Source organism: Mobula birostris, chromosome 31 (genome assembly GCF_030028105.1).
Source record: "Mobula birostris isolate sMobBir1 chromosome 31, sMobBir1.hap1, whole genome shotgun sequence".
Classification (NCBI taxonomy): Eukaryota; Metazoa; Chordata; class Chondrichthyes; order Myliobatiformes; family Myliobatidae; genus Mobula; species Mobula birostris.
In genome coordinates, this window is record NC_092400.1 from 20,476,728 (window position 1) to 20,504,501 (window position 27,774).

At 39.9% G+C, this 27,774-nt stretch overlaps 1 protein-coding gene across 1 annotated transcript; it reads right to left on the reverse strand.

Annotated features, from left to right (window-relative positions):
- Positions 1 to 1,632: 1,632 nt before the first annotated feature.
- Positions 1,633 to 24,007, reverse strand: ppp1cc (protein phosphatase 1, catalytic subunit, gamma isozyme). The gene is made up of 7 exons (XM_072247967.1): positions 23,810 to 24,007; positions 11,377 to 11,508; positions 10,281 to 10,511; positions 8,328 to 8,432; positions 7,900 to 8,123; positions 6,370 to 6,504; positions 1,633 to 3,208 (listed from the first exon to the last, which is right to left on the reverse strand). Exons 1-7 carry the CDS (start codon positions 23,862 to 23,864, stop codon positions 3,119 to 3,121), a joined length of 972 nt encoding a protein of 323 aa, XP_072104068.1. The 5' UTR covers positions 23,865 to 24,007; the 3' UTR covers positions 1,633 to 3,118.
- Between the last annotated feature and the right edge of the window lie 3,767 nt (positions 24,008 to 27,774).

A 27,774-nucleotide genomic window follows, 5' to 3' on the forward strand; every position in this document is an offset into this window, starting at 1 on the left:
GATTAGTCCTACCAAAATGTAGGACTGAAATTGCCAGAAAGCATGTGGGAAACTCTGAAGTCTGTTGGAAAAAGGTTCTATGGTTTGATGAAACCGAAACTGGCCAGACTAAACACTGTTTGGCACAAGCCAGACATTGCACATCAAAAACACACCATCCCTACTGTGAAGCATGGTGACGGGGATACTTCACTGCAGCAAAATACAGGGAAATCCTGAGGCAGTCTGCAAGAGAACTGTGACTTGGGATAAGATTTGTTTTCCAGCAATACAATAACCCCAAGCATAAAGCCAAAGCTACACAGGAATGGCTTAAAAATAATGAAGTTAATGCCCTAGAGTGACCAAGTCAGAGTCCAGATCTCAATCCAATTGAGAAATTGTGGGTGGACTTGAAAAGGGCTGTTTACTTGCAATCTGACAAGAGCTTGAGCAGTTTTGTAAAGTAGAATGGGGAAAAATTGCAGTGTCCAGATGTGCAAAGCTGATAGAGACCTATCCATAGACTGGGGGCTGTAATTGCTGCCAAAGGTGCCTCTACTAATACTGTCTTGAAGGGGGTGAATACTTAACGCAAATATTTTGTGTTTCATATTTGTAATTAATTTAGATCACTCTGTAGAGATCTGTTTTCACTTGGCAAGTTTTTTTTCCTGTTGCTTAGTACTGAAAACATTTATTCATCTGCCCAGACAACTGTAACCATAGCTAAACTGATTCCTGCAGCAACATGATGGTATACGCACACAGGAAAAAAGATTTAAATGATGACTGACACCAAAAGAGCTCAGAAAGACTAGAAAATCTGCCCTTCATGTAGCATCTTATCTGATTTGCCCAAGGCGCAGAAATTACAGTTAAGTGTCCAACTCTGTAATTCCAAAATAAGAATGCAATCTAAAGGCAGGGTGAAAATTAAACGGGGTGATCACTGAAGAGCCCAGAGAAGCTTGATTATAAGGAATAACACCAATAGGTTTTACCGCAAAATATCGGGAAGGATCAAATGGGTGGTCACTAAAATGTAGCAACTTTTATGGATAACAAATGCAAGATGGTGATTTAGGAGATGTTTGGATGAAATGGAACAGAAAAATAGCAATCTTGAATAAAATATAAACATATAAATAAGCACAAGTAAATCAACGCAAAGTTTTTTCCCCATAGCATTGTAAACTTTCAAGTTGGGTCCAAATCAAATTAAATAAAAGCAATTACAATGGCATTATGACAAGAGTTGGCAAAACTGGAATAGGGAACTCAGAATAGGTAACTTCGTAGAGACCAAAAGGCAGAATTAATAAGTAGCCAGCAAGAGTTTCTACAAGTATAAAAGAAAGATTATACCTTATTTCCTTAAGGGTAATACTGCAGAATCATTCGTGGAAAATATTAGTGGATGGAATTCTATATGTTTTATTTGGAACTTTAAAGGATACTAAACCTTCCCAGTAATAATAGATGGCCTGGTGGCAATGAAGAGTAAGAGTAGAGGCCATTAGAGATCAAGAACAAGTTAAGTAAACCAAGCTAAAAGCCAAGTTTCCTATATGACTCTTCTCTTGCACCTAGTTCAGAATCATTCCAGAAGAATTATGAAGCATCCACACACAAACATCACAGGAGTCTAGGTTTGTAAAAAGGATTTATTTTTCTTCCCAATTTTGATCTTGAAATTAACTTACATAGTTGACAGTACAGGCATTCAAATAGATGCCCAGGGATCTGCCACTGCCACATTTAAACCAGCCACAAGGCTGAAGTGGATTGCCCAATTTTGAACTTCCCCAGCATGGTAGTGGAGATACAGAAAGCCAAATCAGTATCTCCTCTTGAATGCAGTAATGTTGACAAAAAGTGTATGGACAAGGTTTTGTACCAAGTGAGAAAAGGCAAAAATCTTGGGGTATGGGAGGAGAGGGGATGACTAAATAAAGGGAAACGAGTATCGTATCTATTCACCTTTAAGAAATTTGAACGCAATGAAGGGGAAAAATGTCCATTGCATACAAGTGACCTGAAAGAGCTTAGAACCTTATGCTCTCAGCTACAAATACATGGTGAGAAACGTCTAAAGGGAAGTTTAAACATTGAGCATTCCAATTTATTTTTCGCCTAGTGGCCAATTGTCTAATGACACAGATCCTCAAATTGCTTGCTTGGCTTCAAGGCCAGGGATGATAATGGCATGGAGGAATAGGGAAATCTCCCAATCCCATTCTAGGAATGAGTGAATGACAAATAAAAGTTCATTAATATTCTATGCTAGACATACCTTAATCTGTTCTCCACCATCTTTGCCAGAAGTTAACTAATCCGTGTTAGCCATTATAAACACAAGGAAGCTAGTATTTGACAAATCAAAATGCCAAATGTAAAATAATGGCTTTTATTTCATCATCGAAAATATAGTACAGGAAGTGTGCTTAATCAAATTTACGTCATTTTCAGTGGTGCTGGCAGAGTGGAGAGGCAGATCCTTCTAATCGTGACATTTATACAACAAGACAGTTGTTTATATGACAGGCATGAAGACTTGAAAAAAGCAGATGCATTCCTCTAAATAAAAAACATTAAGTACAAAAATTTTTGAACTATAACTTGGTTTTATAAACAGTATGCCACTTCCTACATTTAGCGAATTTTGTTTTCCAAAAAAAGTAAATTACCAGGCTCAAGCACCTCTTTGGGCCTTTAAAAAAGGGAAAACTCAACGTTCTTCACATTGCATTTACAATACTTTCTGAACTGTACCAAAAAAGTCAAATTTCTCTCAACTACTAACCCTCAATTATCCCCACCCTCCCCACGTTGAAGCCTACTGTGGAATAATCAAGTGCACACTATTGTTAGCAGGCTATGCTAACGAGTAGGAGCACCAGTGCAGGTTAGAGAGCTACTGTATTTTTAATAATCTTCCATCTCAGGTGGCTGACTCATGTTTGTTGCTCTGCAGCAGCAAATATGACTCAGCATATCACAGCAGATAAACCACAAGTCAACAAGTAGTAATCTAACCCAAGCAAGCTGACAGGTACACTTTACACAAAAAAAAGTTAAAAATGGAGACAATCCGGTATAATACATGTCCGAATAGGCAACACCAGAATTCCTGGTTTTATTTCTTGGCTTGTTTTGTGATCATGCTCCTTGGTGGCGTTACAGGCCGGCTTGTATTGGGTTTCTTTTTCTCTGCTGGTTTCAAAATCTAAAAAACATAGGGTTTAAAGATTTCCTTCAATCTTTCAATATACAATAGTAAATTAATGCAATGAAATAGGAAATACACTCAATTTTAACCAGCACAAATTAAACTTTTTTGTAAGAACATGAATAAATTAAAAATAGCATTACTATCCCACATTACAAACTTCACATTTAATGTAACATTTAGTTCAGGATCTTTAACAATAGATTATTGGATATTAACACGCCACTGAGAGTTCTGGCTAATTTGGACACACCAGGACTAGTATATTTTGGCTCAATAAGCGGCTGCCCCAATTAGCTGGAGTTCAAACACAGGAGCAGTATCAGACCATTCAGCCCAAGTCTGCTCTGCCATTTATATCATGGCTGGTCCCAGATCCCACTCAACCCCATACACCTGCCCTCTCACCATATCCATTGATGCCCCGACCAATCAGGAATCTATCAACTTCCGCTTTAAATATACTGATGGACTTGTCCTCCACTACAGCCTCTGGCAGAGCAATCCACAGATTCACCACTTCAGCTTTAAAAAATTCCTCCTTACTTCTGTTCTAAAAGGTCACCCCTCAATTTTGAGGCTATGTTCTCTAGTTCTGGACACCCTTCCAGAGGAAACATCCTTTCCACATCCACCTTTATCTAGTCCTTACAAACATTCAGTAGGTTCCAATGAGATCCCCACGCAGTCTAAATTACAGTGAGTACGGGTCCAAAGCTGCCAAACACTCCTCACATGTTAACCCCTTCATTCCTGGAACCATCCTCGGAAACCTCCTCTGGCCTCTCCCCAACAACACATTCTTTCTGAGGCATGGGGACCAAAACTGCTGACAATACTCCAAGTGCAGCCTGACTAGTGTCTTACAAAGCTTCAGCATCATCTCCTTGTTTTCATAATCTATTCCACTTGATATAAGTGTCAACATACCTTCTTTACCAGGCAACCTGTGAATTCTCGCATGAGATCTCCCAAGTCCCTTTGCACCTATGATGTTTGATTTTCTGCACATTTAGATAATTGTCTGCACTACTGCTCCTTTTACAAAATGCATTATCATACAGTTCCCAACACTATTCTGCCACTTTTTTGCTCATTCTTCCAATTTGTCCAAGTCCTGCTGCAGGCACATCGCTACCTCAGCACTACCTACCTCTCTACCCATCTTCATATCATCCGCAAACTTTGCCACAAAGCCATCAATTCCATTATCCAAATCACTGGCAAACACTGTGAAAAGTAGCAATTCCAGAGGAATACCACTAGTCACTGGCAGCCAACTAAAAAAGGCCCCCTTTATTCCAACTCGCAGCCTCCTGGCTGTCAGCCATTCCTCTACCCATGCCAGTATCTTTTCATAAGATTTTATCTTGTTAAGCAGCCACATGCGTGGCACCTTATCAAATACCTTCTGAAAATTCTAGTAAATGACACCCACTGCCTTTCCTTTTCCACCCTGTTGCTTCCTCGAACTAACAAATTTATCAGGCAAGATTTCCCTTTATAGAAACCATGCTGACTTTGGCCTATTTTATCATTAGTCTCCAAGTACCTTGAAACCTCATTCTTAATAATAGACTCCAACACTTTCCCAACTACTGAGGTTAGGCTAACTGGCCTATAGTTTCCTCGTCTTCCTCCCATCCTAAAAAGTGGAGTGACATTTGCGATTTCCACTCCTCAGGGGCCAAGTCAGAATTAAGTGATTCTTGAAAAATCATGATCAATGCATCTGTTATCTCTTCAGCAACCTCTCTCAGGATTCTAGGATGTAATCTATCTGGCCCAGGTGACTCATCCATCATTAGACCTTTGAGTTCACCTTGCACTTTTTCCTTTGTAATAGCAACAGCACTCACTCCTACTCCCTGACACTCACAGACCTCTGGCACACTGCTAGTGTCTTCCACAGTGAAAACTGATGCGAAGTACATATCAAGTTCATTTGCCATTTCTTTGTCCCCCATTACTACCTCCTCAGCATCACCTTCCAGTGGTCCAATATCAACTCTCACCCCCTTTTTATTCTTTATACAACTGAAGAAACTTTTAGTATCCTGCTTTATATTATCAGCCCACTTGCCCTCATATTTCATTTTTCCTTCTCACAGCTCTTTTTTAGTTGCATTTTGTTAGATTTTATAAGCTTCCCAATCATTCAACTTCCCACTCACATTTGCTCCTTATATGCTTTTTCCATGGCTTTTATGCAGTCCTTAACTTCCCTTGTCAGCCATGGTTGCTTAGCCCTGCCACGTGTATTAAAATACAGCATGCTCGATCCTGCACCCTTATAAATTCTGCCACTCCGTGATACAATTGAACTCCTTGCCCTGTCTGCAGTTGCATCCAATTGTTGGCTTGTCCATCCTTACATTCACATTACATACACTTGTAAACCTGCTGGCTCATCCTCAGCTCTATCATACTAGCTCCCACCTCCCGCCATATTAGTTCATGGATATAGTTTAAAAGGACAAACTACATTTAACTGAGTCAGAAATTATGTATTTAAATGAAGTGAATAAATTAGAATACTATTAATATTACTGTCTATTAGTTCCTAATAGTTATCAACAGAGGAATTCTAGCACAGACACCTAATGCAGGTAATGGACTGACTTTTCATTGCCTTCCTGCATGAAGCAGTGTCAAATATCACTGCTTTTTAATTCGGCATCAGTTGGCCCAAATGAACCGACACTATTTAAAGACTGCTGGCAAATTAGCACAGTGTGGTGTTTACCAGCCACACGTGCATGTGACTGATGCTAATTAGAAACTGTTCAGCAGCAGACTGCTGTCCCTATTAAGTGGCACAGCCCCAAATAAACAAAGGAAACACTGGTTATTTTCTCCATTCGCTTTTGTTCTTTAAGAGTTGCCTAAATAAAGTGCTCAGCTCCAAAATCTTATGTACTTAAGTGGACAGTGTCTGCAAAAGCAGTATTTGCACATACCAATCTTACAAGCCTGTACAATCTAACTATTAAGTTTGAGCAATACCACAGTACCAAAAGCCAGGTTTAAAATTAGGTTACATATTTCAAATTCAATCTGATTAGCAGACCAGATACTCAACTAAATGTTCTAGCATCCACACCCTTACATTTTATTCAGTACAGAAAAGTTGAGATTAGATTTGAAGACAGTCTTACCTGAAAAGAGCACATCAAGGTTTCATCTACACTCATCATAGCACCTGCATTATCAAACTCCCCACAATAATTGGGTGCAGAGAATAAAGTCACCAATTGTCTCTTCGCAAAGAACTCATACCCATCTTCTACAACCTGTTTCAGCAAAGTAAACAAAATGAACATGAATCTTCACATATTAACTATGTACTTCATGTTAAAGACTATTGCTTACTAATACACATTCCAAATCACTGGATCTGTTAAACCGCATTAAAAGTCTTGACTTTTTCCATAACACCCTTTAATTTGAATAAAGTTAAGAGTTGACGGCATATAATGGAGAAACAAGAGCCATCGCCTCAACTTGAATCAATAGCTTGTCAGCTACTGGATGACAAAATTTGGTAAGGCAAGATTAACTCGATTTGTCACATGTACATTGAAACAGTTGTTTACATCAATGACCAGTGCTGGTGGCATTCCATGTACCTTCAGCGCCAACCTAACGTGCCACAACTTACTAACTTTATTGTCTTTGGAATGTGAGAGGATACCATAGCACCCAAAGGAATCCCACATGTACAAACTCGCACACAAAGCTGCAGAATTGAACAGTTTGCTGGTCCTATACTAATATTACACTAACTGCTATACGCCTGTGTACAGGACAACAATTATCTTTCCCTACAAACCTTGATATTACACATCTACATAGTAATTTTAAATGACTATATTCCAAATGAAACAATGTTAAACTCAAGTGGAATATGGGACACCTATTCCTAATTCCAAGTCTCCTGGTTATATTCAGCATGATAACATTGTGTTATAAAACTAATCATCGACATTTGCATTCAGCCTTCTCTATTGATGAAGGGCATTTGTTCAAATCATGGAGTATCTGGAGCAAACTGTATGGAAAATTTACTCCAATTAAAAGTAATCCCTGTTCAATAGACTTTACGACTAGATTTCCTCATTATGCTAAACCACCAATGTTCATTGTGAAATAATGACTTTTGGCCTGACTACAAATCCAACCTTGGGCAAGTTAAAACATTAAACTTGAGCAAGAGATTCAAATTCAAAAGGAAGTGATGTCTTCACATTACAGCACTGTAGCCACAGAAACAGTGAATATTGGGAAATAAGATGAAAGTCTGGTAGTATATAACAAAAGCAAGCAGACAATATGAAAACTGACGTAGACTGAATTTGAGTTTACGAAAAGCTAGAGCAGCTGCCTCATGTAGTTCAGCAATCCTACTCTTCAGATCACAATGACAAGATCACCGAGGAGACGCGAATTTTCTGCGCAATTCAACTGCATCCACAATCCATGTTATCCTTTACAGGACGAAAGGATTGACCTAATGTCTCATATTTATAGCTTCCCTTTCTAAGAAAAACAGAATTTTACTTTTGACGTGAGTTTATTAGTATGACTGAATTACATTACATGAGATTTAAAATATTTAATTTTATGTTCTTTATATTTCAACAACAGCTGTAAATTCAGGCTGTCAAAATGAACCCTCCATACCATACCTGGTGGGCTCTACATATCAGATCCAGATCATGTTTATGAAGGAACTTTGCAACTACTTCTGCCCCAAATGTAAATGAGACACCTCGATCATTTTCACCCCATCCCAATACATCTTTGTCTGGATCAGACCACAAAAGATCACAAAGAAGTCCTTGGTCAGGCACGTCAGTGGGTCGCATGATTCGTCTGATTTGTTCCATGGACTGAAGATCAGGTGACAAACCTGATTAAAACCACAAATAAAGTTGATCAGTACTCACATTTTATCCATCATTTAATACTAATATTCCATAAATGCACAATTTAAAAATATAGTTCTATTTCAGCATTTCAGATGTGGTATGCCCCAAATATCAAGCATTTACAAACTTTAGAAAAAAGATTAGTCAAAGAGGAAATGTGACCTTTGTACATAAATTATACATACCACCATGGCAACAAAATATCTTTTCATCCACAATGGCAGCTATTGGTAAGCAATTGAAACAGTCTGTGAAGGTCTTCCACAATTTAATATTGTACCTCCTTTTACCTTAAGGGGAAAAGTAATAGAATTAATTGATAACGTGGCTCTCAAAATAGGGGATTAGTATTATTTCTGAGGCCTCTTATTTGCATATTGGTAATTTGAAAATAAAAATATTAAACGTGGCAGGGAAAGCTGAAGAAAATATCTGCTATAAATATTCAGGACAGCCAGCCTGTATAGAAAAAAAAACAGAAAGTTTTCAGTTTAAATTCCTTTCAGAACCAAGATAGAAATCAAAGTTCCAAGGGCTACAGAGAAAACAAACACCCGTGATAGGTCAGAGACCAACAGAAACCCAGTTGGGTGGTACAGTAGCACAGCAATATTATTACAGAGCCAGTGATCTGGGTTTAAATTCCACCACTGTCTGTCAGGAGTTTTTAACCCTTCTCCCAATGACTGTGTGGGTTTCCTCCAGGTGCTCCGGATTCCAAAGAGGTACAGGTTAGTGGGTTAATTGATCACACTGGTGTAACTGGTTGGCATGGCTCATTGAGCCAGAAGGGCCTACAACATTGCTGTATAAAAAATTGACAGTGATGCTGACTAAGAACAGCAAAGTCTTGTTAACCATATACTGGAAAGGTATATGGAAGAATGAACAAAACAATGCTGTAAATCTGAAATAAGTTTGCTGGAGATGGGGAACTTACAACTTTCTTCTTCCATTCCCACCAGAGACCCAAACACACCTGTAACTCAAATGCACCCCTTTCAATTAGTTCGAGGGTACTGGAACCAAGCAAGCTAAATGGCCATTTTACAGAATAATTCAGTTTGCTATGCAAATGTGATATGGATCTTGTTGTTGGTCACTTTAATTCTCCATTGTACCCTTTCTCTGCACTTCTGGTCACTAATTCTGAAGGATGCTCTTCTGACTTGGCATATTACTACCCTCAGGACAAACCAAATTCAAGAATTTCAGGAAAAAGCAATTTCAATGTCATCAGAACAGTCAACATTTCTTCACAGTGACAGCCCAAATTGCTAAACATTCCTAGCAATCTAAGCTTTTCAATTCAGATTGTACTGTATGCATTTGTAGTTTTTTGTTTGCTGAGGGGGAAAAAAGCACGTGTTGATAAGGGTAATGTAGCAAAATTTTGACTGCATTATTTGCTTAAAATAAAATGAGCCCAACAATCTAATATTCAAAAACCTTCTGAATTCTAGTTGTATGACAACTATCATGGAAAGTTTTACATTTATCCTTAAATATGGAATACATTTTAAAGCTTCAATCAAAAAGTCAAGGCAGCATCCAGCCAAATGGATCGCATTTTAAAAGATAGAAATTAGAATATTTAGTTTAACTTATTATGGCCTTGCTTAGCACAGCACCAATTTGGAATTTAAAAATTTCTAAGAAATAATTAACTTCATACAAAACGGGTCACCTTTGAACTGTGCCTTGAAGTATTATTCAAGTCACTGTTTATCAAATGACTGTCCCATGTACTATACACTACTTAAACACCCAGCAGCTTCATCTTCTAGAACTGTCCAAACAGGAGCACTAGAATCAAAATTAGTCAGTGAAATGCTTTTGATTATTTTGAGAAAACAACTAGGCCAGTTCCAATGTTCACTTTTGACATGAGAATGAAGGTATCCAATGGTGTGGTGAATGTCCCGGTACCAATGTAGAGTCTAATTTATTTACCCAAGTAATGATGGTAAAATGTTGGCATTCAATTTGATACGACCAGTAGCCAAACCACAGATGGTCATGTTTTGCCATGTACTTAAGTGATTTCTTCAATTGTTTCCAAATATATTACAATTGAAACCAATGCTAAGCAGATTCATCTCAGTTTTTGCAAAAGTAGATTAGAGAAGTTTGCTTACATTCATCATAAAATCCATAAATTCTGTTTATACTGGCACATTCATGGTTTCCACGCAGAAGGAAAAAATTTTCTGGATATTTAATTTTATAAGCCAACAGAAGACAGATAGTTTCCAATGACTGCTTCCCCCTGTCCACATAATCACCAAGAAACAGGTAATTGCTCTCTGGTGGGAAGCCACCATATTCAAACAGTCGAAGCAAATCATAATATTGGCCATGAATATCACCTGGGAAAAGAAAAAAGAAAAGTTAGAGAGAAATAAAAAAAAATCACAGTGAAGTGCAGACTAGATGACCTAGTTAACAAATAGACCATTCTATCTAAGAGTGGTGTTGGAGGGAGGATGAGAGGAAGAAATGGAGGGCAATTTTGTAGATGGTCTTACTGCAACATACAATTAAGAGCTAATAAGCACAAACACAATAATGGTGTAACATACATCAAGAACAAACCATAAAAACCACCATTTCCTGAATCTGCATTATGGACTGAATTGTTGAAAACTTGCAATAATATAGTACAATCAACATATCCGAAGTTGAATATGCTTTTTCCCCCCCATATAGCTGAAGAAAATGTATTGATAAGGCTGTTTACTAGAAATGGAAAGTTAAATTCCTATAGATTTCTAAGTAGACAACAAAATCACATGCAGCGTAACAGGTGACAGAATCACAAAAGGCACATTTCAATCCCAAACAGATCTGATAAGATAATTAAGAGTTTACCCATGCTCCAAATGAAAATAAAGGTTAAGCTTCTCACCATCTTCAAATAACTCAATTGTGCAAACAGACAGGTTAATTGTACTTGTTATTTTAAAGTTACATGCAAATGCCTCATCTAAAAATAAGCCAAAATGTAATAAAGCATGATACTAAACAAGCAACTTTGGCTCTAATCAGGGCACATACCATAATCATAACAGCAGTACTAAGTTACAAATTTCATTGTTAATTGTTTGCTTCTAAGTGCATTCAAATATGATTTCACAGATAAAAGGCCAATTTTCGAGCATAAATTATAAAGGTTACATTTGGACATCTTAAGAAAAATGCTTAAACCCAAGTAAAAGGCATGAAGCTTCTTACCACAAATTTTTAATGGAGCCTCGAGTTCTAGGAGAATAGGTTGACTGAGGAAGATTTCACGTGATTTGAGACACAAGCCTCTGATCTCATTCTCCTGCAGCTGCACATTCTTTCCAGGTTTTGAACCTCGCACTAAATTGTGGAAGAAAATTAGTCAATTAACTACTGGTATGCATTTGTGATTTTGTCACACAAGCTCTAAAACACATTTTGTTTGAATGGCTCTGCCAGTTTGCTGCCCCCACTACATATACCAAGATAGCAGCAGTTCCTGAAAACATTGCAACACCAAAGACAGCTATGCAACTATACGTCCTCTACCAGTGGACAGATAATTGCTGAAAATTATTCCTGTTGAACTCCACAGAAAACAAAAATCCAAAACATGAAAAGTATTCACTTATGCTGATATGCAATTCAAATGCCCAGCAGTTATGGGTTCAATTTACCATTACCCATTAGCAGTAGAACTGAAGTAAAATAACTTAATCAGGTCTATATCACAACCATCCAGCATTTTCAGCCAGGTTGACCCGGCTGGTGGCATAGTGGCATCAGCGCCGGACTTCGGGATGAAAGGTCCCGAGTTCGAATCCAGCCAGTGCCCCTGCACGCTTTCCATCCGTGCTGGGTTACGAGCTGGTGATCTCTTTGGAAACTCACCCAGCAGAAGGCAATGGCAAACCACTGCTGTAACTGGTCTCGTACGTGGTTTCCCCACTACGTCAGAGGGGGAAATCGTCTGCTAACCGGAGAAACTCTGGATGCGACATACCTTTCATTTCCTAAAACCAACTTACTCTTGTTTAATTTTACAGAAAAAAAGCTACAAACATTGAAATTTTCCATTTTTCCTATGCACAATAAAATCATGTATTTACTGTCAGTAAGATTCTCCAAGACAAAATTTCACTTAATAAAATTCAAGACAGCACTGTCATACTGGAAGTGGGGCTGTCAAGAGGGCGTTAAACAGCGAATCCTTTGCTTGCATCTTCGGAAACAGCTCTATTTCTTTGACATCTTTCTTTTTCCCCTTTTCAATGTTTTTTTGAAGACCTTGACCTGGAGTCACAGGCTGAGTTCAGTTCTTTGCAGGAATGGGACCTGCTCTCAGGGCCTCACGACCGACTGCGTTTTGATATCCCAAGGACGCGGCCTGGGAGGTGAGCATGCCTTCATGGTTTGGATTTTCATGGCTCTGGGGACTTGCTGATTCCAGGCCGGTGCCCCTGACTGAAGCATTGTGGGAGAACACAGAACATCGGGAGCAGTGGGTTAGTTGCCAGGGTTGTGTGTCTGGAGAGCTGTGCCTTTTTGGTGCTGACTCTCTGGATGCAGAGCTCAGAAAAGGTGAAGCAGCAGACTTTTAACATCGTAAATCAGTGAGCTTCTTGTTAGGTCTCCCCTCTCGCTATGAAACAGGGACACCTCTTTCTCCCTTATTAGGGAGAGAGAACCTGTGGTATGTCAAATGACCGGGTGAGCGAGTAGATTTTGGGGCACTGCAAGTCCGTGTCTTTATTGATGCTTGAGTGCTTGGTGAAGGGTGCTGATGCTTTTTTGCTTGTGGGGAGGCGGGGGGGGGGGGGGAAAAGAGGGTCGCTACATTTTAACTGTTATTCATTCTTTGGGGCACTGTTTTCATGGATGTTTGCAAAGAAAAAGAATTTCAGGATGTATATTGTATACATTTCTCTGACATTAAATGTACCTATTGAAACCTACATGTATTACCTACATTTTAAATGCAGGTATACAAGGCCAAGTTTGTTAAGATCCATTTGCACACAGAAAAAGGTGGATAATTCAACTCAAGGATGACAATCAAGGTGAGTGAATAATGATCCATTATAGGTATACACTTATGAAAGCTTCATACACTTTTTTTATAACATTAGCAAATGACCCACTATGTCTATGATATCTTCTAGAAAAACCCAATTCCAAATTTAGTGCTCTAATTTATTCCTTCACAGGCCAATTTATACCATCTTCATCCCCATTGCCCTAGATTCTCTCACCAGCTACCACAAGGGATAATTTAGTTTGGGGTATACCATTTAACCTACTAAGCACTATGTAGTTGGGATATAGAAGCAATCCCAGAGGATCCCCACACTGGACCAGACTTCAGATTCAAACCTGGGCTGATGGAACCAAGTCAGGGAATGCTCCCCTGTGTGTAATGCCTCTTACATTAATAAACATCAAAATTTGGCCTGGTATAAATGCTACAATCACTCAGGAAATGAAAGCTGTAAACAAAAAAACACCCGCGAATAGAAGAAACTCACATGGAAACCTAACAATTGTGCTTGTTTCCAAAATTCTTCCAATATGGGTACAAAGTCATTAATTGGGGAAAGACCTCAATATCGATCACCAGCAGTCACAAAAGCATCAAAAATGAGTTGATCAAATCCCAAAAGATAGTTGCTAGAATAAATGTAAAGCAGGCCGCAGTAAACCAAAACAATTGCCCATGCATTGCCCCATGACACCATTATAGAAATTCCTTTTCTTTGAGAAGCCATGTGTGCATCACTACCATCACTAAATTGAACAGACCACAGTTTGCAATGGAGGTGGAAAATTAAACAAGCAAATACAAGTTAACTGAGGCAGCTGTTTGTTTGGGACAACTCCTAAAAAGAAAAACTAACTGAAGAAATAGCCGTGATTTCCTTCGCTTATTTTGGACATTATGCCACTTGTTTGGGACAGGAGACTGTTGTCAGTTTCCAACTAGCATTGGTGGCGTACACTTGTGGCCATTAGTCACTACACCGTGGCTAGAGTGAACAGAAGTGTCAGTTGCTTATGTGTATTCAAAGAGTGGTGATTTTTGACATTGGTGGTTGGCTAGAAATAAGCAGCAACACAATTTAGAAGTGTTTTGCTCACTGCAGTTTCAAGCATTCAGGCTTGGAGATGCCAGATATGACTGGGAGTGAAAATGAAATGATTTCACTACTTCCAGTTTGGAACTATGAAGAATTAAGATACAATCATCTTGTTCATTACAATAAAAAAAAATGAAAATATGGAGCATGTAATTGCAAAGCATTATGAAGGCAGTCCATTATCTACACCAGGTATCTGTACTTATTTTTACAGTCAAAAGAACACGTCAGTACATGGGATGAATTCCTGCCTAATTGAGAATTAGTTTTGTACTTCTGTAGTAGCAATAGTGTTCTAATTTGTTCTGTATTTCATTCAAATACGCAATTTGTTACTCAGTTAAATGATAATTTTTCTTCACTATACCCTTTTAACTATTTTTATGAAATTTCAGCAAATTGGGGCAGCTGCTTATGTGGGCCAAAATGTACTGGTCCCCGTATGTCCCAATTTACCAGAATCCACTACATTTTCCAGGCCAATATTTGTTCATCTTTCACAACCCTCATGAAGGTGGCGGCACACCACAGCCTTTTAGTACTGCATGGTGAAGGTACTCCCAGATTGAAACCCAGTGAGGAAGGATCAAGAATACATTATTGTGTACGATGAAGGAGAACCTACAGGGAAATTTATTATGGCAGGAAATTTCTGAAGCAGCTGAGGATGGTTCAGTCTAGGGTACTGCCCCAAGGATTGATGCAACATGACTACAAATACTCAATCGTTTTAGAGCTCACACGCTGGAAATCATTGAGAATAGCACAATTCTGGAGCCTCCTCCAACCCCCATTAGATGTTTAATTACCCACCAGATGCAGAAATGTTGAAATGTTTCAAGTTGATCTGCTGGTTTCAGGATTGCTAAAAAGCCAATTACACACTGTTTAGCATACATGTTGACTATATTGCATTCCACTAGTCTAGCACCTGATTGTCATTCAAGCCAGTGGAATATGCCTGGTTATGTAATTATAGCTAAAATACATTTCTAGAGCTGATAGTTTACTATGCCTTGAGCATGCCCAGTTCTCGACTCCGAGATCTTGTTAATTTCTCCCTATTTAACACATTTGCTGTGCCACAGTGGTGAAGTTTTTCCTTAACCAGATCCATTGTGGACATACATCAACGTCAACACAGACACAGGCAAGTTTTTGCCAGTCTTTGGCAGATTTACAAGGGCAAGCAGGTTCACTCACTACCTGCCAGAGTGCACAAGAAATATTGAATGGATGTGAAAAAATACAAGACCAGATAAAGTAGGAAAATCCAATTCAGCTAACTGCAAAGCTATCTGTGTACTCTTAATTAATGGATGATGTCAACAGTGCCATTAAGCACCAACCTTGATCAATGTTCAGTTTAGATTGAGCTAGGACTAACTCAGATGCAAGCACTATTGTTTTAATTCAAACATGGACTGAAAGCTGAAATCCAGAGTTTAGGTAAGAAAATTTACCTAGACACCATTTGCTCATAAGGAGACATTAAAGAGTCTTGATGTTGGTCAAACAAATCCAGGGGAAAACTTTCCAACAATTTGTATTAAAGATAGCTCTGGTTGTTGACAGTCAACTATCTAAGAACCGCGACAATACAACATCTTCAAGGTTATAGGCTCAACCATCTTCAATTATCTAACTTCACACTAGAATAAAGTTTGTTCAATCATTCATACTTGTCACTTAATAGACGAATATTACCTAGATATAGCACAAGTGTACTCACAAACAAAAACTATCTCCAATATAAATTTAACCACTCAAACAATATTGTAATACCACAGCTGTGGGCCCCAGCCATCGAAACCCTGAAAGGCTCAATAATCACCGACCTTAACTTTGTCAACAACTTTAAACACCATGCCTACACAGCACAGCCTGGGAACCTGGTAACAAGAATTTTTAAAATTCATTCTCAATCATAAAGCCAGTCCACCATTTATACAAGGCAGTGTGGTAGAGTACTCCTAGCTTCCTTCAGTGAATACAACTCCAACAAAGATTGAGCACAAGGTAACCTGTTTGATCAGTTCATTATTCATCATCCTAAACATTAACTGCCTAACCCTAGGCAGATATTTACCATCTCCAAAACGCACTTCAGCAAGTCACTGTGGTTGCTTCAACAGCAGTTACAGAGTGCATGAACAGAATGACAGTCAGAGGGAGTCAAGGAGAAAGGATTAATTGCATATGGTGAAATACAGATTCAAGTGCAATAGTACTGAAATGAACACTTAATGTAAAAAAACCAACTCCTCAGAGGAAATTAATAGATATGGCAATGAGCAAGCAGAGTAGAATTTACAAGGGTTTCATGAAATTAGAAGACTCAAAGGCATACATATATAATTAGTTCTGTTAGTGACTTTCAGCAGTAAACTTTGAACATGGAAAATTTAGACAGAACCACAGATACAAGTTCTGTAACTTACCAAAATATTTTTAACAGAAGAGAAAGTTCTCAGTAACAGATCTCAAGTTATGGCAGTGCTCCAAAAAACCTGCAAGGTTTCATTGTACTGAGATTGTCAAAGCCTGAAAAGTTAACTGCTTCCATAGTTTCTCCCTAGCCTGCTAAGATTTTCCAGCATTAATTCCAGATCTTTAAAAAATATTTCTGATTTACTGCAGGACACATGGTAACATATGGGGTAGTTGCTGCTACTTCCTGGTAATGTCCTGCACTCACCATAAAACTGAAAACCAAGTAGTTATACTGCTGGCCCACCCAACAGTACTCACAGACAACCTCTTCGCTGTGATTTGTCAGTGCACCAGTAGAGAGCAGGGATCCATGCAACATTTATCAGTTAAGTTTTTTTTAAAAGCACAAAGGAAAACATCCATGAGTGTTTAAACTGGAGGACTAACTTTGTCTAGCTTCAAAAAATCAACACCGTGGTGCAATATTTAATAAGTTACAAGGGTACAATAAAATTAGCCCTCCATCTCAGCCACTCCTGTAACTTGGCACCCGCCCATCCTAGAAACCAATGAATTCAGTGTACCAAGAAAACACTGGAAAATGGACAAGGTAGTCTAAAGGACCAAATCTCTCTAAACATAACTTAAACGTTAAGGTACAAAACTATCAACAAAAACATTACAAACATGAGAAAATTTGCAGATGCTGCAAATTCACCAACATGCTGAAGGAACTCAGCCAGCTAGGCAGTATCTATGAAAATGAATAAACAATCCAAGTTTTGGGCTGAGGCCCTTCATCAGGACTGGAAAAAAAAGAGGTGAAGTCAGAGTAAGAAGGTGGCAGGAGGGAACATTAACTGCTTCCCCTTTCCAGAGATCTACCTTGACCTACTGAATATACTCAGCATTTTTATTTCACTTTTCCAATATCTAGAGTTTTGATTTGCACTAAGTATTTAGAGATTAAGCTTCCAGAAATGAATTACCACTTAATATTACAAAAATGGACAATTATGCCCACTTCATCTGCAACCCATTGTATTTTTCGATAATCAAAGTTCAATAGATATGATTTAAGAGCAACAGAACAGACTTGTTCCTTGTATTCAGCAGTATCCAAAAATCTCAATGGAAAGGTATTTATAGTACAACAGTTGTTGCTCTCATTCAAACAAAATTCATCCATCTCTTTTGCTTTGTAGACAACATGCTTGAAGTTTCGCAACAAATTGATTTTAGATTCAAGACTTTACAAAAGTTGGTTTCTAACATAATTCTAGTGCTTAGTTTACCCTAATCCATGTTCACCTTATCATTTTGTCCTCTTAAAAATTGCTCCTACTACTGCAGGAAATGGCAAACCAATCCCACAGATCTTTGCAAATAGTTCTCCTTTATACTCCATAATAAGCACTGAATAAATTTCAGGAGGTTCAACAAACCATTCCACCACTGTTCTAAAGGACCCACATAAAGCATGGCTAGCAGGAATTATGGAAATAAGATTTTTTTCTATTCTAGCAATGCCAGTATTGCAATCAGCTAAGTCAAAGGCTAGAAATAATTAAAGATTCTAATTCTGAATTAATTTCACACAGTGCACCTCACATTAACTTCTGTAACTTACTACAATTTGCTGATGCACACACTTAACGTTATAAGCACCAAGGGCATTATTAAAATTTATCCTGTTCAGGAACAACATACTGTTAGTTGGTCAAAAAAATATGCAGGAAATACTCTTCAAATTAGACAGCAGCTGGACAGATAAAAAGCTACATTTCAGCTTAGATTTCATTTTAGGACGTATTAGAAATGTTTTAAGTGGCGAAAAGGCAAGAGGGTAAGGGAGGAAAAAAGTAGCTAAGACATTGATTGACAAGTGTTGGTAGTGCCAGCACAGAGGGGATGGTGAAAGCTTTTTGTTAGCAGCTGGTCTATCTAGAAATGTAAACAGGGAGAGGGATATATATATATATATATATATATATATATAAATAAATATATATATATTAAAAAAAACAGGAGACAATATTGCTGTTATGTTGCAAAGGCTGAACAGCTCCCTCAATATGCCCAGCCTACTTCCACCTCCTTGCAAGATCCAGGAGCATTACAATAGAATCACTATTTTGATCTATTTTTCACAGAACTTAATTCTTTCCTTGTCTATTCTTTCCCATTGTTTAGTCTTTTTCCACTCGTACCTGTGAGTGTGATGCTTTAGAATATTAACAATTTCCAAAAAGAGGATTTTAAGGATCCCTCTCTTGCTCTATCCCACAGAGTGGGCAAAAGTTTTAAAATGCAAACAACAGGAATTCTGCAGATGCTGTAAATTCAAGCAACACACATCAAGGTTGCTGGTGAACGCAGCAGGCCAGGCAGCATCTCTAGGAAGGGGTACAGTCGACGTTTCAGGCCAAGATCCTTTGTCAGGATGCTGCCTGGCCTGCTGTGTTCCCCAGCAACTTTGATGTGTGTTGGTTGGGCGAAAGTTTTTCTTGTTTCTTAGAGGGGCCCAACCAAGATTCCCTTATCCAACTGAATTTCTTTACACAATGAACACCTCTAACTCAATTCACTATCTGCAAACTACTAGTGTAACTATGGAAATTACAGAGCTATGTTGGACTGACTCTTCATGGGATATACTCCAAATAAAGCAGCCATGTTAAAATTTGGAAAAGATGCACACCACTTCCACCAAAGCCCTTCAAACTCAAAGCAGTTTTCCACGAGCAATTAGCACCTGAGATAACATGTCACTTCATTACCTGGGTATTAACAGTGAGAATGTTACCTTGTTCTTGGATGCAGCACTCAAATGCAAATGGTATACCAAGGCTTATAGCTTTCCAGACTGTGTGAGATCATTATCAAAATACTGTATACACAAGATGTGCAGAGCCAGTTTGCCCAGAAGTTTTACTGGACAACAGCAAATACTAGTCTTAACTGGAATGACAGAATACGAAATTGAGACTACCAGCTGCGAAATGACTTAGTAAATTAATCAAGGATTTGCTCATTTAATCAGACTTTGTAAACTTTGAATTTAGGTTTCAAAGCAGGCATTTCTTAGGTTTTAAGACAAATTTCCAAATTTCACATTAAATGATCTGTTACATTAGGCATCGCCTCATGTGGTACATCACGGTTTGGCGAACAAAGCTTCAAACGATTCAGCAGTCATCTAATTTGGAACAGAGGAAGTGAAGACCTGAGTATTTCTATGGAAAACAAAAACATCCAACATGATTTAAAAGGCACCTCCAAATCCAAAGCTTGGATTTCAGTTAGACTACTACTTCATCGACTCAGGCCTAGGGGGCCGGCTTCAGGCACGATGACGGACTCCACACTTCTCCCTCATCAGTGTGTTCAGTTCATCTACATTAGCCGCGCCGCTGTTTTCAGGAGCGTGTTGACCATAGTCTTGGGAGGGCGTCCAAGGTTCATCCTCCCATGCCTGGGCTCCCATATGATGACTAGGCTAGCAGGTAGCTCGGGGTGGCGTAGGCAGTGCCCCTCTAGTTGCAGTCTTCTCGCCTCGATTTTAGAACTACAGTTAGAACTACAACAAAATGGTCAGGGAAGACCAACATGACTGACAGAAAATAGATTAGTTTGCAAGTATTGATCCACTATACAAGGGCAGAATGCAACGCAAGACTGAACTAAGTTTATGCAATAAACATCTGAAGCCCAGCATGCATGTCACAGGATGCAAAGAGCTTTGGAACATGGATGGTGCTACTATAAAATTGGCCCCACTTAAACTGTGACATCGAACTTTATTGTTGAACCACAATACCTGCAGAGTGCCAGCTATTTATTTCAGTACTTGTCTATGAAAAATTTCCATGATGTTTAAATCCCCAAGAATACAATTACCCAAATCTCTTTTCACAAAAGACTGCACATACAGGCTACAGCTAAAATACATTGCAAAGGTTTTCCTCATGGACATTAGATTAAAGTTCATCAGATCCACAAAGATTACAGACTGCACAAGTACACTTAACGTCAAATATTCATACCAATGCAGTGGGGACCTACAAGTACCTTGGGGTGCATCTGGATACCAGTCTTGAGTGCAGCACCGACACAGAGCCTGTGTACAAGAAGGGACAGAGTCACCTCTACTTCCTGTGGCGACTGAGATCCTTTGGAGTATGCAGACCTCTCCTTCACATGTCTTAACCAGTCTGTTGTCACCAATACAATCTTCTATGTGGTGGTGTGCTGGGTCAATGGCATCAACACAGATAATGCCAACAGACTCAAACTGATCAGAAAGGCCGGCTCTGTTATAGGAGTCAAACTGGACACTCTGGAGGCTGTGGGTAGAACGAAGGATCCTGTGGAAAACCCTGCCAATTCTGAACAGTTTTTCTCAGCCTCTGCATGCCACCTTGGCTGAACAGAGGAGCACCTTTAGTAATAGACCAAGACAACTGCGCTGCTGCAAAGAGCGCTACATGAGGTCATTCTTACCCTCGGCTCTATGAGTCAACCTATAGTCAGGGAAGTGATGACCTCCTCCTGTTAGACTGTTTGAGGCAACTTATTTTTTTATTCTTTCTACTTTTCTTCTAATACTTGTATATCTGTGCACTTGTAAAGCTACTGTGACACTGTAATTTCCTTTGGGATCAATAAAGTATCTATTTAATAATTTGCACAGAAAAACTGGTTGCCCCTCACTGTTTAACAGGTGATTAAATTCCAAATATAGAATATTCAATAAACCTAATCGTAAAAACAGATTCAATGAACAGCCACCCTGAATCACAAGTGACCACTTTTCGTTTGGATGAGGCTTCATTATTTTAACTTTAAATGCTGGTTAAGCAGCCAGTTTCTACTCTTAATGAAAAAATTACTATTTCAACAGATAGTTGAAACTAAAGTTAACTCAAAATTCAGTTCCCTGGAACCATTTTACTCAAAAACACAAGATAAAAAAAAATAAGGAAACTTTGCAATGTCTAGAAATATCCCCAGTTCTGTTATTTACAGACCTATTGCTCAAATCAATATTTATTTTCTCAAAGTTGATCGATCTGCTTAAGAAAATCACTAAATAGATTGGCAAGTCATGTCACTCCCATCTACCAATCTGAAATTCTCTTCAATTTTTACCTCACTTCCTCCAAGAAAGAAAATGCTTGGCCATTCCTTTCACCTCAGGATCAGCATCCATCTGTTCCACTAAATGAGACATTGGGCGAATATTCACATTTCTTAAACACAGTAAACATTATTATTTACTTCAGACCTCACAGCACCTAATAGTTTGTAGAGATACCACCTCATTTTAGTACATTTTCAGAATGACCTATAACACCCAACTCCTAAGTAATTCCTCAGGTACAGGTAACTTTCTTTGAGCCAAGATACCACAGATATCTTGAGATAAACAGAGCTGCAGTAGCTGTGTCCAAGGTGCAGAAAGAACAAAATGATTAAATGTATCCAACTCTCAGCAATGCATTGCAAAATCCCTCAATGCACTGAGATTTAAAATCACTTCATTCTTAAGAGGTCATGGAGTTAAACAAGATGTGTCCTTGGCCTGATCAAAGATCCTACAAATAACAGTGCAACTTGGAAGGGAGATACAGAAGGGGGGTATTGATCATAGCCAGCGGGGGACCTCCCCATCGTTTCAATAGCAGACTTGTATAACAGCATACTCTACTGAACACAGCTGTAATGTGGGAAAAATAACATGTACAGATTTAATGGTCACATTCTATTGGAAGGATGCACACAAATAAACACATTGTAAAGATTTCCATTCAAGTGGGAAATCAAAATTCCGATAATGTCTAACTCTCTAATCCAAACACTGATTAGGGAATGGGCTCTTCAAACAAAAAGTGATCGTCTTATACCAGAATCTTATATCATTCTGATAAAAGTGTGGACCTTCCAACTACGTAAAACTGATCAAGTTTTATACAGGCCAGTTGAAAAAGAAACCTCCATGGTTATCTGGTTACTTTCCAAGTAATTCAACCACAAAAGGGGTAACTTTATCTAACGCACAAGGTTGCATTTGATTGCTGACCTACATTTCCACGGACAGGATGGGTGAGGGCTCTGAAGATCCTTCCTTTTGGAAGGATATGCTCAGAAATTATTCCTGGTAAAAGATTTACTAGGCGGCAACAAAAATAAAAGTCAGTTAAATTTTAATCCCTTTAATGCGGTGGGTAACTCAACAACACGAATTTCAAACTAAAACAATTACAATCTTATACCACAATCTTCATTATATCCTGTAATTGCATGGACTTTCCACCGATAAAACATCAATTACATATTATAAAGGTCGCGGAAAGAAACAGATGGTTATTCGGTTACTCTGCAAGTAATAGTTAGCCTGCCCTACATTTCCAGAGATAGGGTGGAAGAGAAACAGTTGTCTTCCAAACATAGAAGGTGAGAATGCCATCATCATCAGTGGCTCTAGGGCGTTAAGTAATAAGCCATATATATATACACACACCTTTCTTTAACCAAAAGAACACCGGCTTGAAAGTAATCCAATTCTACAGATAATCGAAAACGGGGTAATGGTGAGGAAGCAGAGAATTGTTGTAAGGGTCGATAATGGATCTGGGTTACATACAGCTCATGAGTGGTGAAATTTACCCTAATCACTAAGTGCTCCGCCATTTCGGTGGCAGTTCCAGCCCCGATCCCACCACAGCCCCCATTCCCCGCGCACTCACTCACACCCCTCCCCCACGACATTAAACTAGATCCCCATTCTGTTCCCTCCGATGAGAGGCCGGGCCCAGCACAGCACAGCACGCCGGCCCGACTCGGGAGAGGATGCGGATGCGAGCAGGGCCGGGGGCCGACGTGCTCAACATGGGGGAAGCCAGGTCACAACGCGGGGCTGGCCTTGGGACCCGGCCTGCCGATTGAGGGAGGGCGGCGGCGTTATTTCATTTACACACGTAGGCCGCGCCGACCGCCGGGGAACCGGTGAGGAAGCGGCCGGCTGTAGGAGAGGCGCACCCCTGCTCCCTCCCCCCACCACCCCCGGGCCTCGAAACCGCCGCCAACCTCACCTTCTAACAATCTCTGAATGATGCTGTCGATGTTGAGCTTGTCGACATCGGCCATGGTTTGGGGCACTGCCTCGGGGTAGTGGTGATCGGTCCCTCGCCTTCAGCCGCTTCTCCCCGTCTCCTCCCGAGCCTCCCTTCCCTTTTCAAAAAAAATCCTCCAGAAAATGGCGTCACCGCTCGGCGGAAGGATACCAGAGCGGGCCCGCGGACTATTTATTCGGCCCATGACGTACTACACACGGTCAGCTTTTCTATAAAAACATCGTTTGTACGTCCGCGCGGGCGAGTTCTCTGCACTGGAGCAAAGTCCTTCTTTGTGTGATATTGTGGTCATAGTTATCACCGCTAAATGTCATTTCATGCCTTGATTGTGCAACCTTTGCACTTACCATGCCAGGAATATCAAGATTCTCACACCTTAGGCAAAGTTAAGTGATCAAAAAGAATGAGTCTCAGCCGGAGATGCCTACTGTTCACTCTTCTTCATAGATGCTGCCTGACCGAAGCAAAGAGGCCCTTCTGCAGCTGTACAGGACCCTGGTGAGACCACACCTGGAGTACTGTCTGCAGTTTTGGTCTCCAAATTTGAGGAAGGACATTCTTGCTATTGAGGGAGTGCAGCGTAGGTTCACAAGGTTAATTCCCGGGATGGCAGGACTGTCATATGTTGAAAGATTGGAGCAACTGGGCTTGTATACTCTGGAATTTAGAAGGCTGAGAGGGGATCTTATTGAAACATATAAGATTATTAAGGGATTGGACATGCTGGAGGCAGGAAGCATGTTCCCACTGATGGGTGAGTCCAGAACCAGAGGCCACAGTTTAAGAATTAGGGGTAGGCCATTTAGAACGGAGTTGAGGAAAAACTTTTTCACCCAGAGAGTGGTGGATATATGGAATGCTCTGCCCCAGAAGACTGTGGAGGCCAAGTCTCTGGATGCTTTCAAAAAAGAGATGGATTGAGCTCTTAAAGATAACGGAATCAAAGGTTATGGGGATAAGGCGGGAACTGGATACTGATTGTGCATGATCAGCCATGATCACAGTGAATGGCGGTGCTGGCTCGAAGGGCCGAATGGCCTACTCCTGCACCTATTGTCTATTGTCTATTGACCGGCTGAGTTCCCCCAGCATGTTGCTTTGAAAAAGAATGGACTTTCAACTGAGGGTCAGACGATAACCATATTACAAAGAATGTGGAGTGAGGCAACTCTGGGTGCCTTAGATTGCCCGACTTGTCCTTAAAGGCTTTCAAATATTCAACTTGGTGACGCCGTGGACTGCAGATGCTGGAAGCTGAAGCAACAATCTGCTGAAATAATTCAGCAACTTGAGCAGCGTCTCGAAGCTCAAAGTACATTCATAATCAAAGTAGATATATGTTATACAACCTTGTCCCCTTACAGGCAAAGAAACCCAAAAGAACCCATTTAAAAAGAAGACCGTCAAGCACACAATGTGCAGAGAGAGGGGGGAAAAAAAAACAAATTGTGCAAATAATAAATATAAACAAATAGCATTCAGAACGAAGGCAAGTTCATAGACATGGAGCAGGCCGCGTCCTCTGCCTCAGTTCAGTGCAGAGCCGAGCCAACGTAGCAAAACAGCGAGCAGAACTGGCCCAACCCTTGCCTCTCGTCTCGAACCCTGTCTTTTCAATCCACCTGTGGTTTGCAACTTGGCCGTAGAGGAATGATGTTCTATTTAGCTGTAAACACGAGTAAGGTTGAATGAACTTGAGCTTGAAATTTGCTCACAGTACTCCAGTGATTCATAAAGATTTAGCACAACTTCCTTACTCAGACCATTTTCTTTTAAACCCTCTCAACTTCTCCAGTCACTTTCAGAGCTTCATGTATGTCCGTTTAAAAATCATACCGCTCAATGCATACCATTCAAAGTCTGTAGTTTTCCTTGTCAACATTTCTATCATGATCTATTTTGGGACAGCCTCTCCCATTTAATGACAACTATATTAATAGTACTGTGATATTAGCTAATAATAAAGTTCAGAACAATAAAATACACAATAATATTTACCAATGTGCAATAATAATGTACAAAATAATAGAACAGAGACTACTATGATATGCATTCTCCTGTCGCATAGAGAGGTACTTTATACTTTATTGTCGCCAAACAGTTGATACTAGAACGTACAATCATCATAGCGATATTTGATTCTGCGCTTCCCGCTCCCTGGATTACAAATCGATAGTAAATATTAAAAATTTAAATAATAAATCATAAATAGAAAATATAAAAATGGAAAGTAAGGTAGTGCAAAAAAACCGAGATGCAGGTCTGGATATTTAGAGAGTACAGCCCAGATCCGGGTCAGGATCCAGTTGTGTATACTTATTGCATCTGGTAGAAAAGATCTTCTGTAACGATCCTTGTGACAGTGGAGCTTAATGTGCTTGTTCGAAAGGGTGCTCTGCCTCTTATTCAGTAGGTCATGGAAAGGATGTGCCTGATTGGAAATCTTGAACAAAACAAAGTGCAGGAGGAACTCAGACGGTCAGACAGCATCTACGGAGGGGAATAAACAGTCCACATTTCAGGCTGAGGTCCTTCATCTGAACTAGAAAGGAAGGGGGAAGAATAAGAAGGTGGGGGAGGGGGAGGGCGAGGAGTACAAGCTGTCAGCTGATAGGTAGAAGCAGGTGAAGGGGAAGGTGGGTAGGTAGTGAAAGAGGGGGGCCATTGATGTAAGAAGCTGGAAGGTGATAGGTGGAAGACGTAAAGGGCTGAGGGAATCTGATAGGAGAAAACAGTGGACCAGAGAAAGGGAAGGAGGAAGGGCACCAGAGGGAGGTGATGGACAGATGAGGAGGAGAAGGAGTGAGAGTGGAACCAGAATGGGGAGTGTAAAAAAAAAGGGGAGGGGAGAAATTACTGGAAGTCAGAGAAATCGATGTTCATACCACCAGGTTGGAGACTACACAGATAGAATATGAGGAAGTTGCTCCTCCAGCAGGAGTGGAGCCTCATCGTGGAAGTAGAGGAGGCTGTGGACTGACATGTCAGAATTGGAACAGGAAGTTGAATTGAAATGGGTGGACTACTGGGGAAATCCTGCTTATGCTGTTAGCTTTGTTGCCGTCTGGACATTAATCTAAATATTATCTGAACTCTGGTGTTATCTTCTGAAGTATTAAGATTTTCAGGACGTGGTGATGGTGATGTTAATGGGACTGACAACCACTGCAGAGAAGATGGTGGGTGGCCACCTCCTTGAACACCTAGAGTCTACATTGTGATTGTGGTACGTCCAGGATTCTTGGAGCATTTTGACATAAATCCTGTGGAGAAATGGGTGAAGTGTGTGCAAATCAGGATAGCGTAGTGGTTAGTGCAATCACTTTATAGTGTCAGCGATCATTGATTGGAGTTTGATCCCCATTGCTGGCTGTGAGGAGTTTGTCCATCCGTTCTCCTGTGACCATGTGGGTTTCCTCTGGTGCTCCAGTTTTCTTCCACATGGTTAGAGTTAGGGTCAGTGAGTTGTGGGCATGCTATGCCAGTGCTGGAAGTGTGGTAACACTTGTAGGCTGCCCTGGCACAATCCTCAGACCGTGTTGGCGATTGACACAAAATGGTGCCTACCACTGTATGCCATTTCCACGTACATGTGACAAATAAAGCTAATCATACCTTAGTGTATGACTTAAATGGTGCTTTGCAACACCTCCCCACAAATTTGCTTCCCTTTCTCTTCCCATTTCTTTGAAAGTGCAGTGCAGGTAAACAGTAATGAGTAAGATCACAGCGTAGTAAACTGTGAAGTCAAGAGCCCAATTTATCTATCTATCTATCTATCTACTTATTTAGAGATACACAGACATCCCACCCTGTAAAAACTCATTTCAGGGAGGTAGCACCATCAATTTGCGGGAGACTTCCGGGACAGGTGGGATGTCTGTAATAGAGTAGCTCGTTAGCAGCTGGCCAGCTAGTTTAAA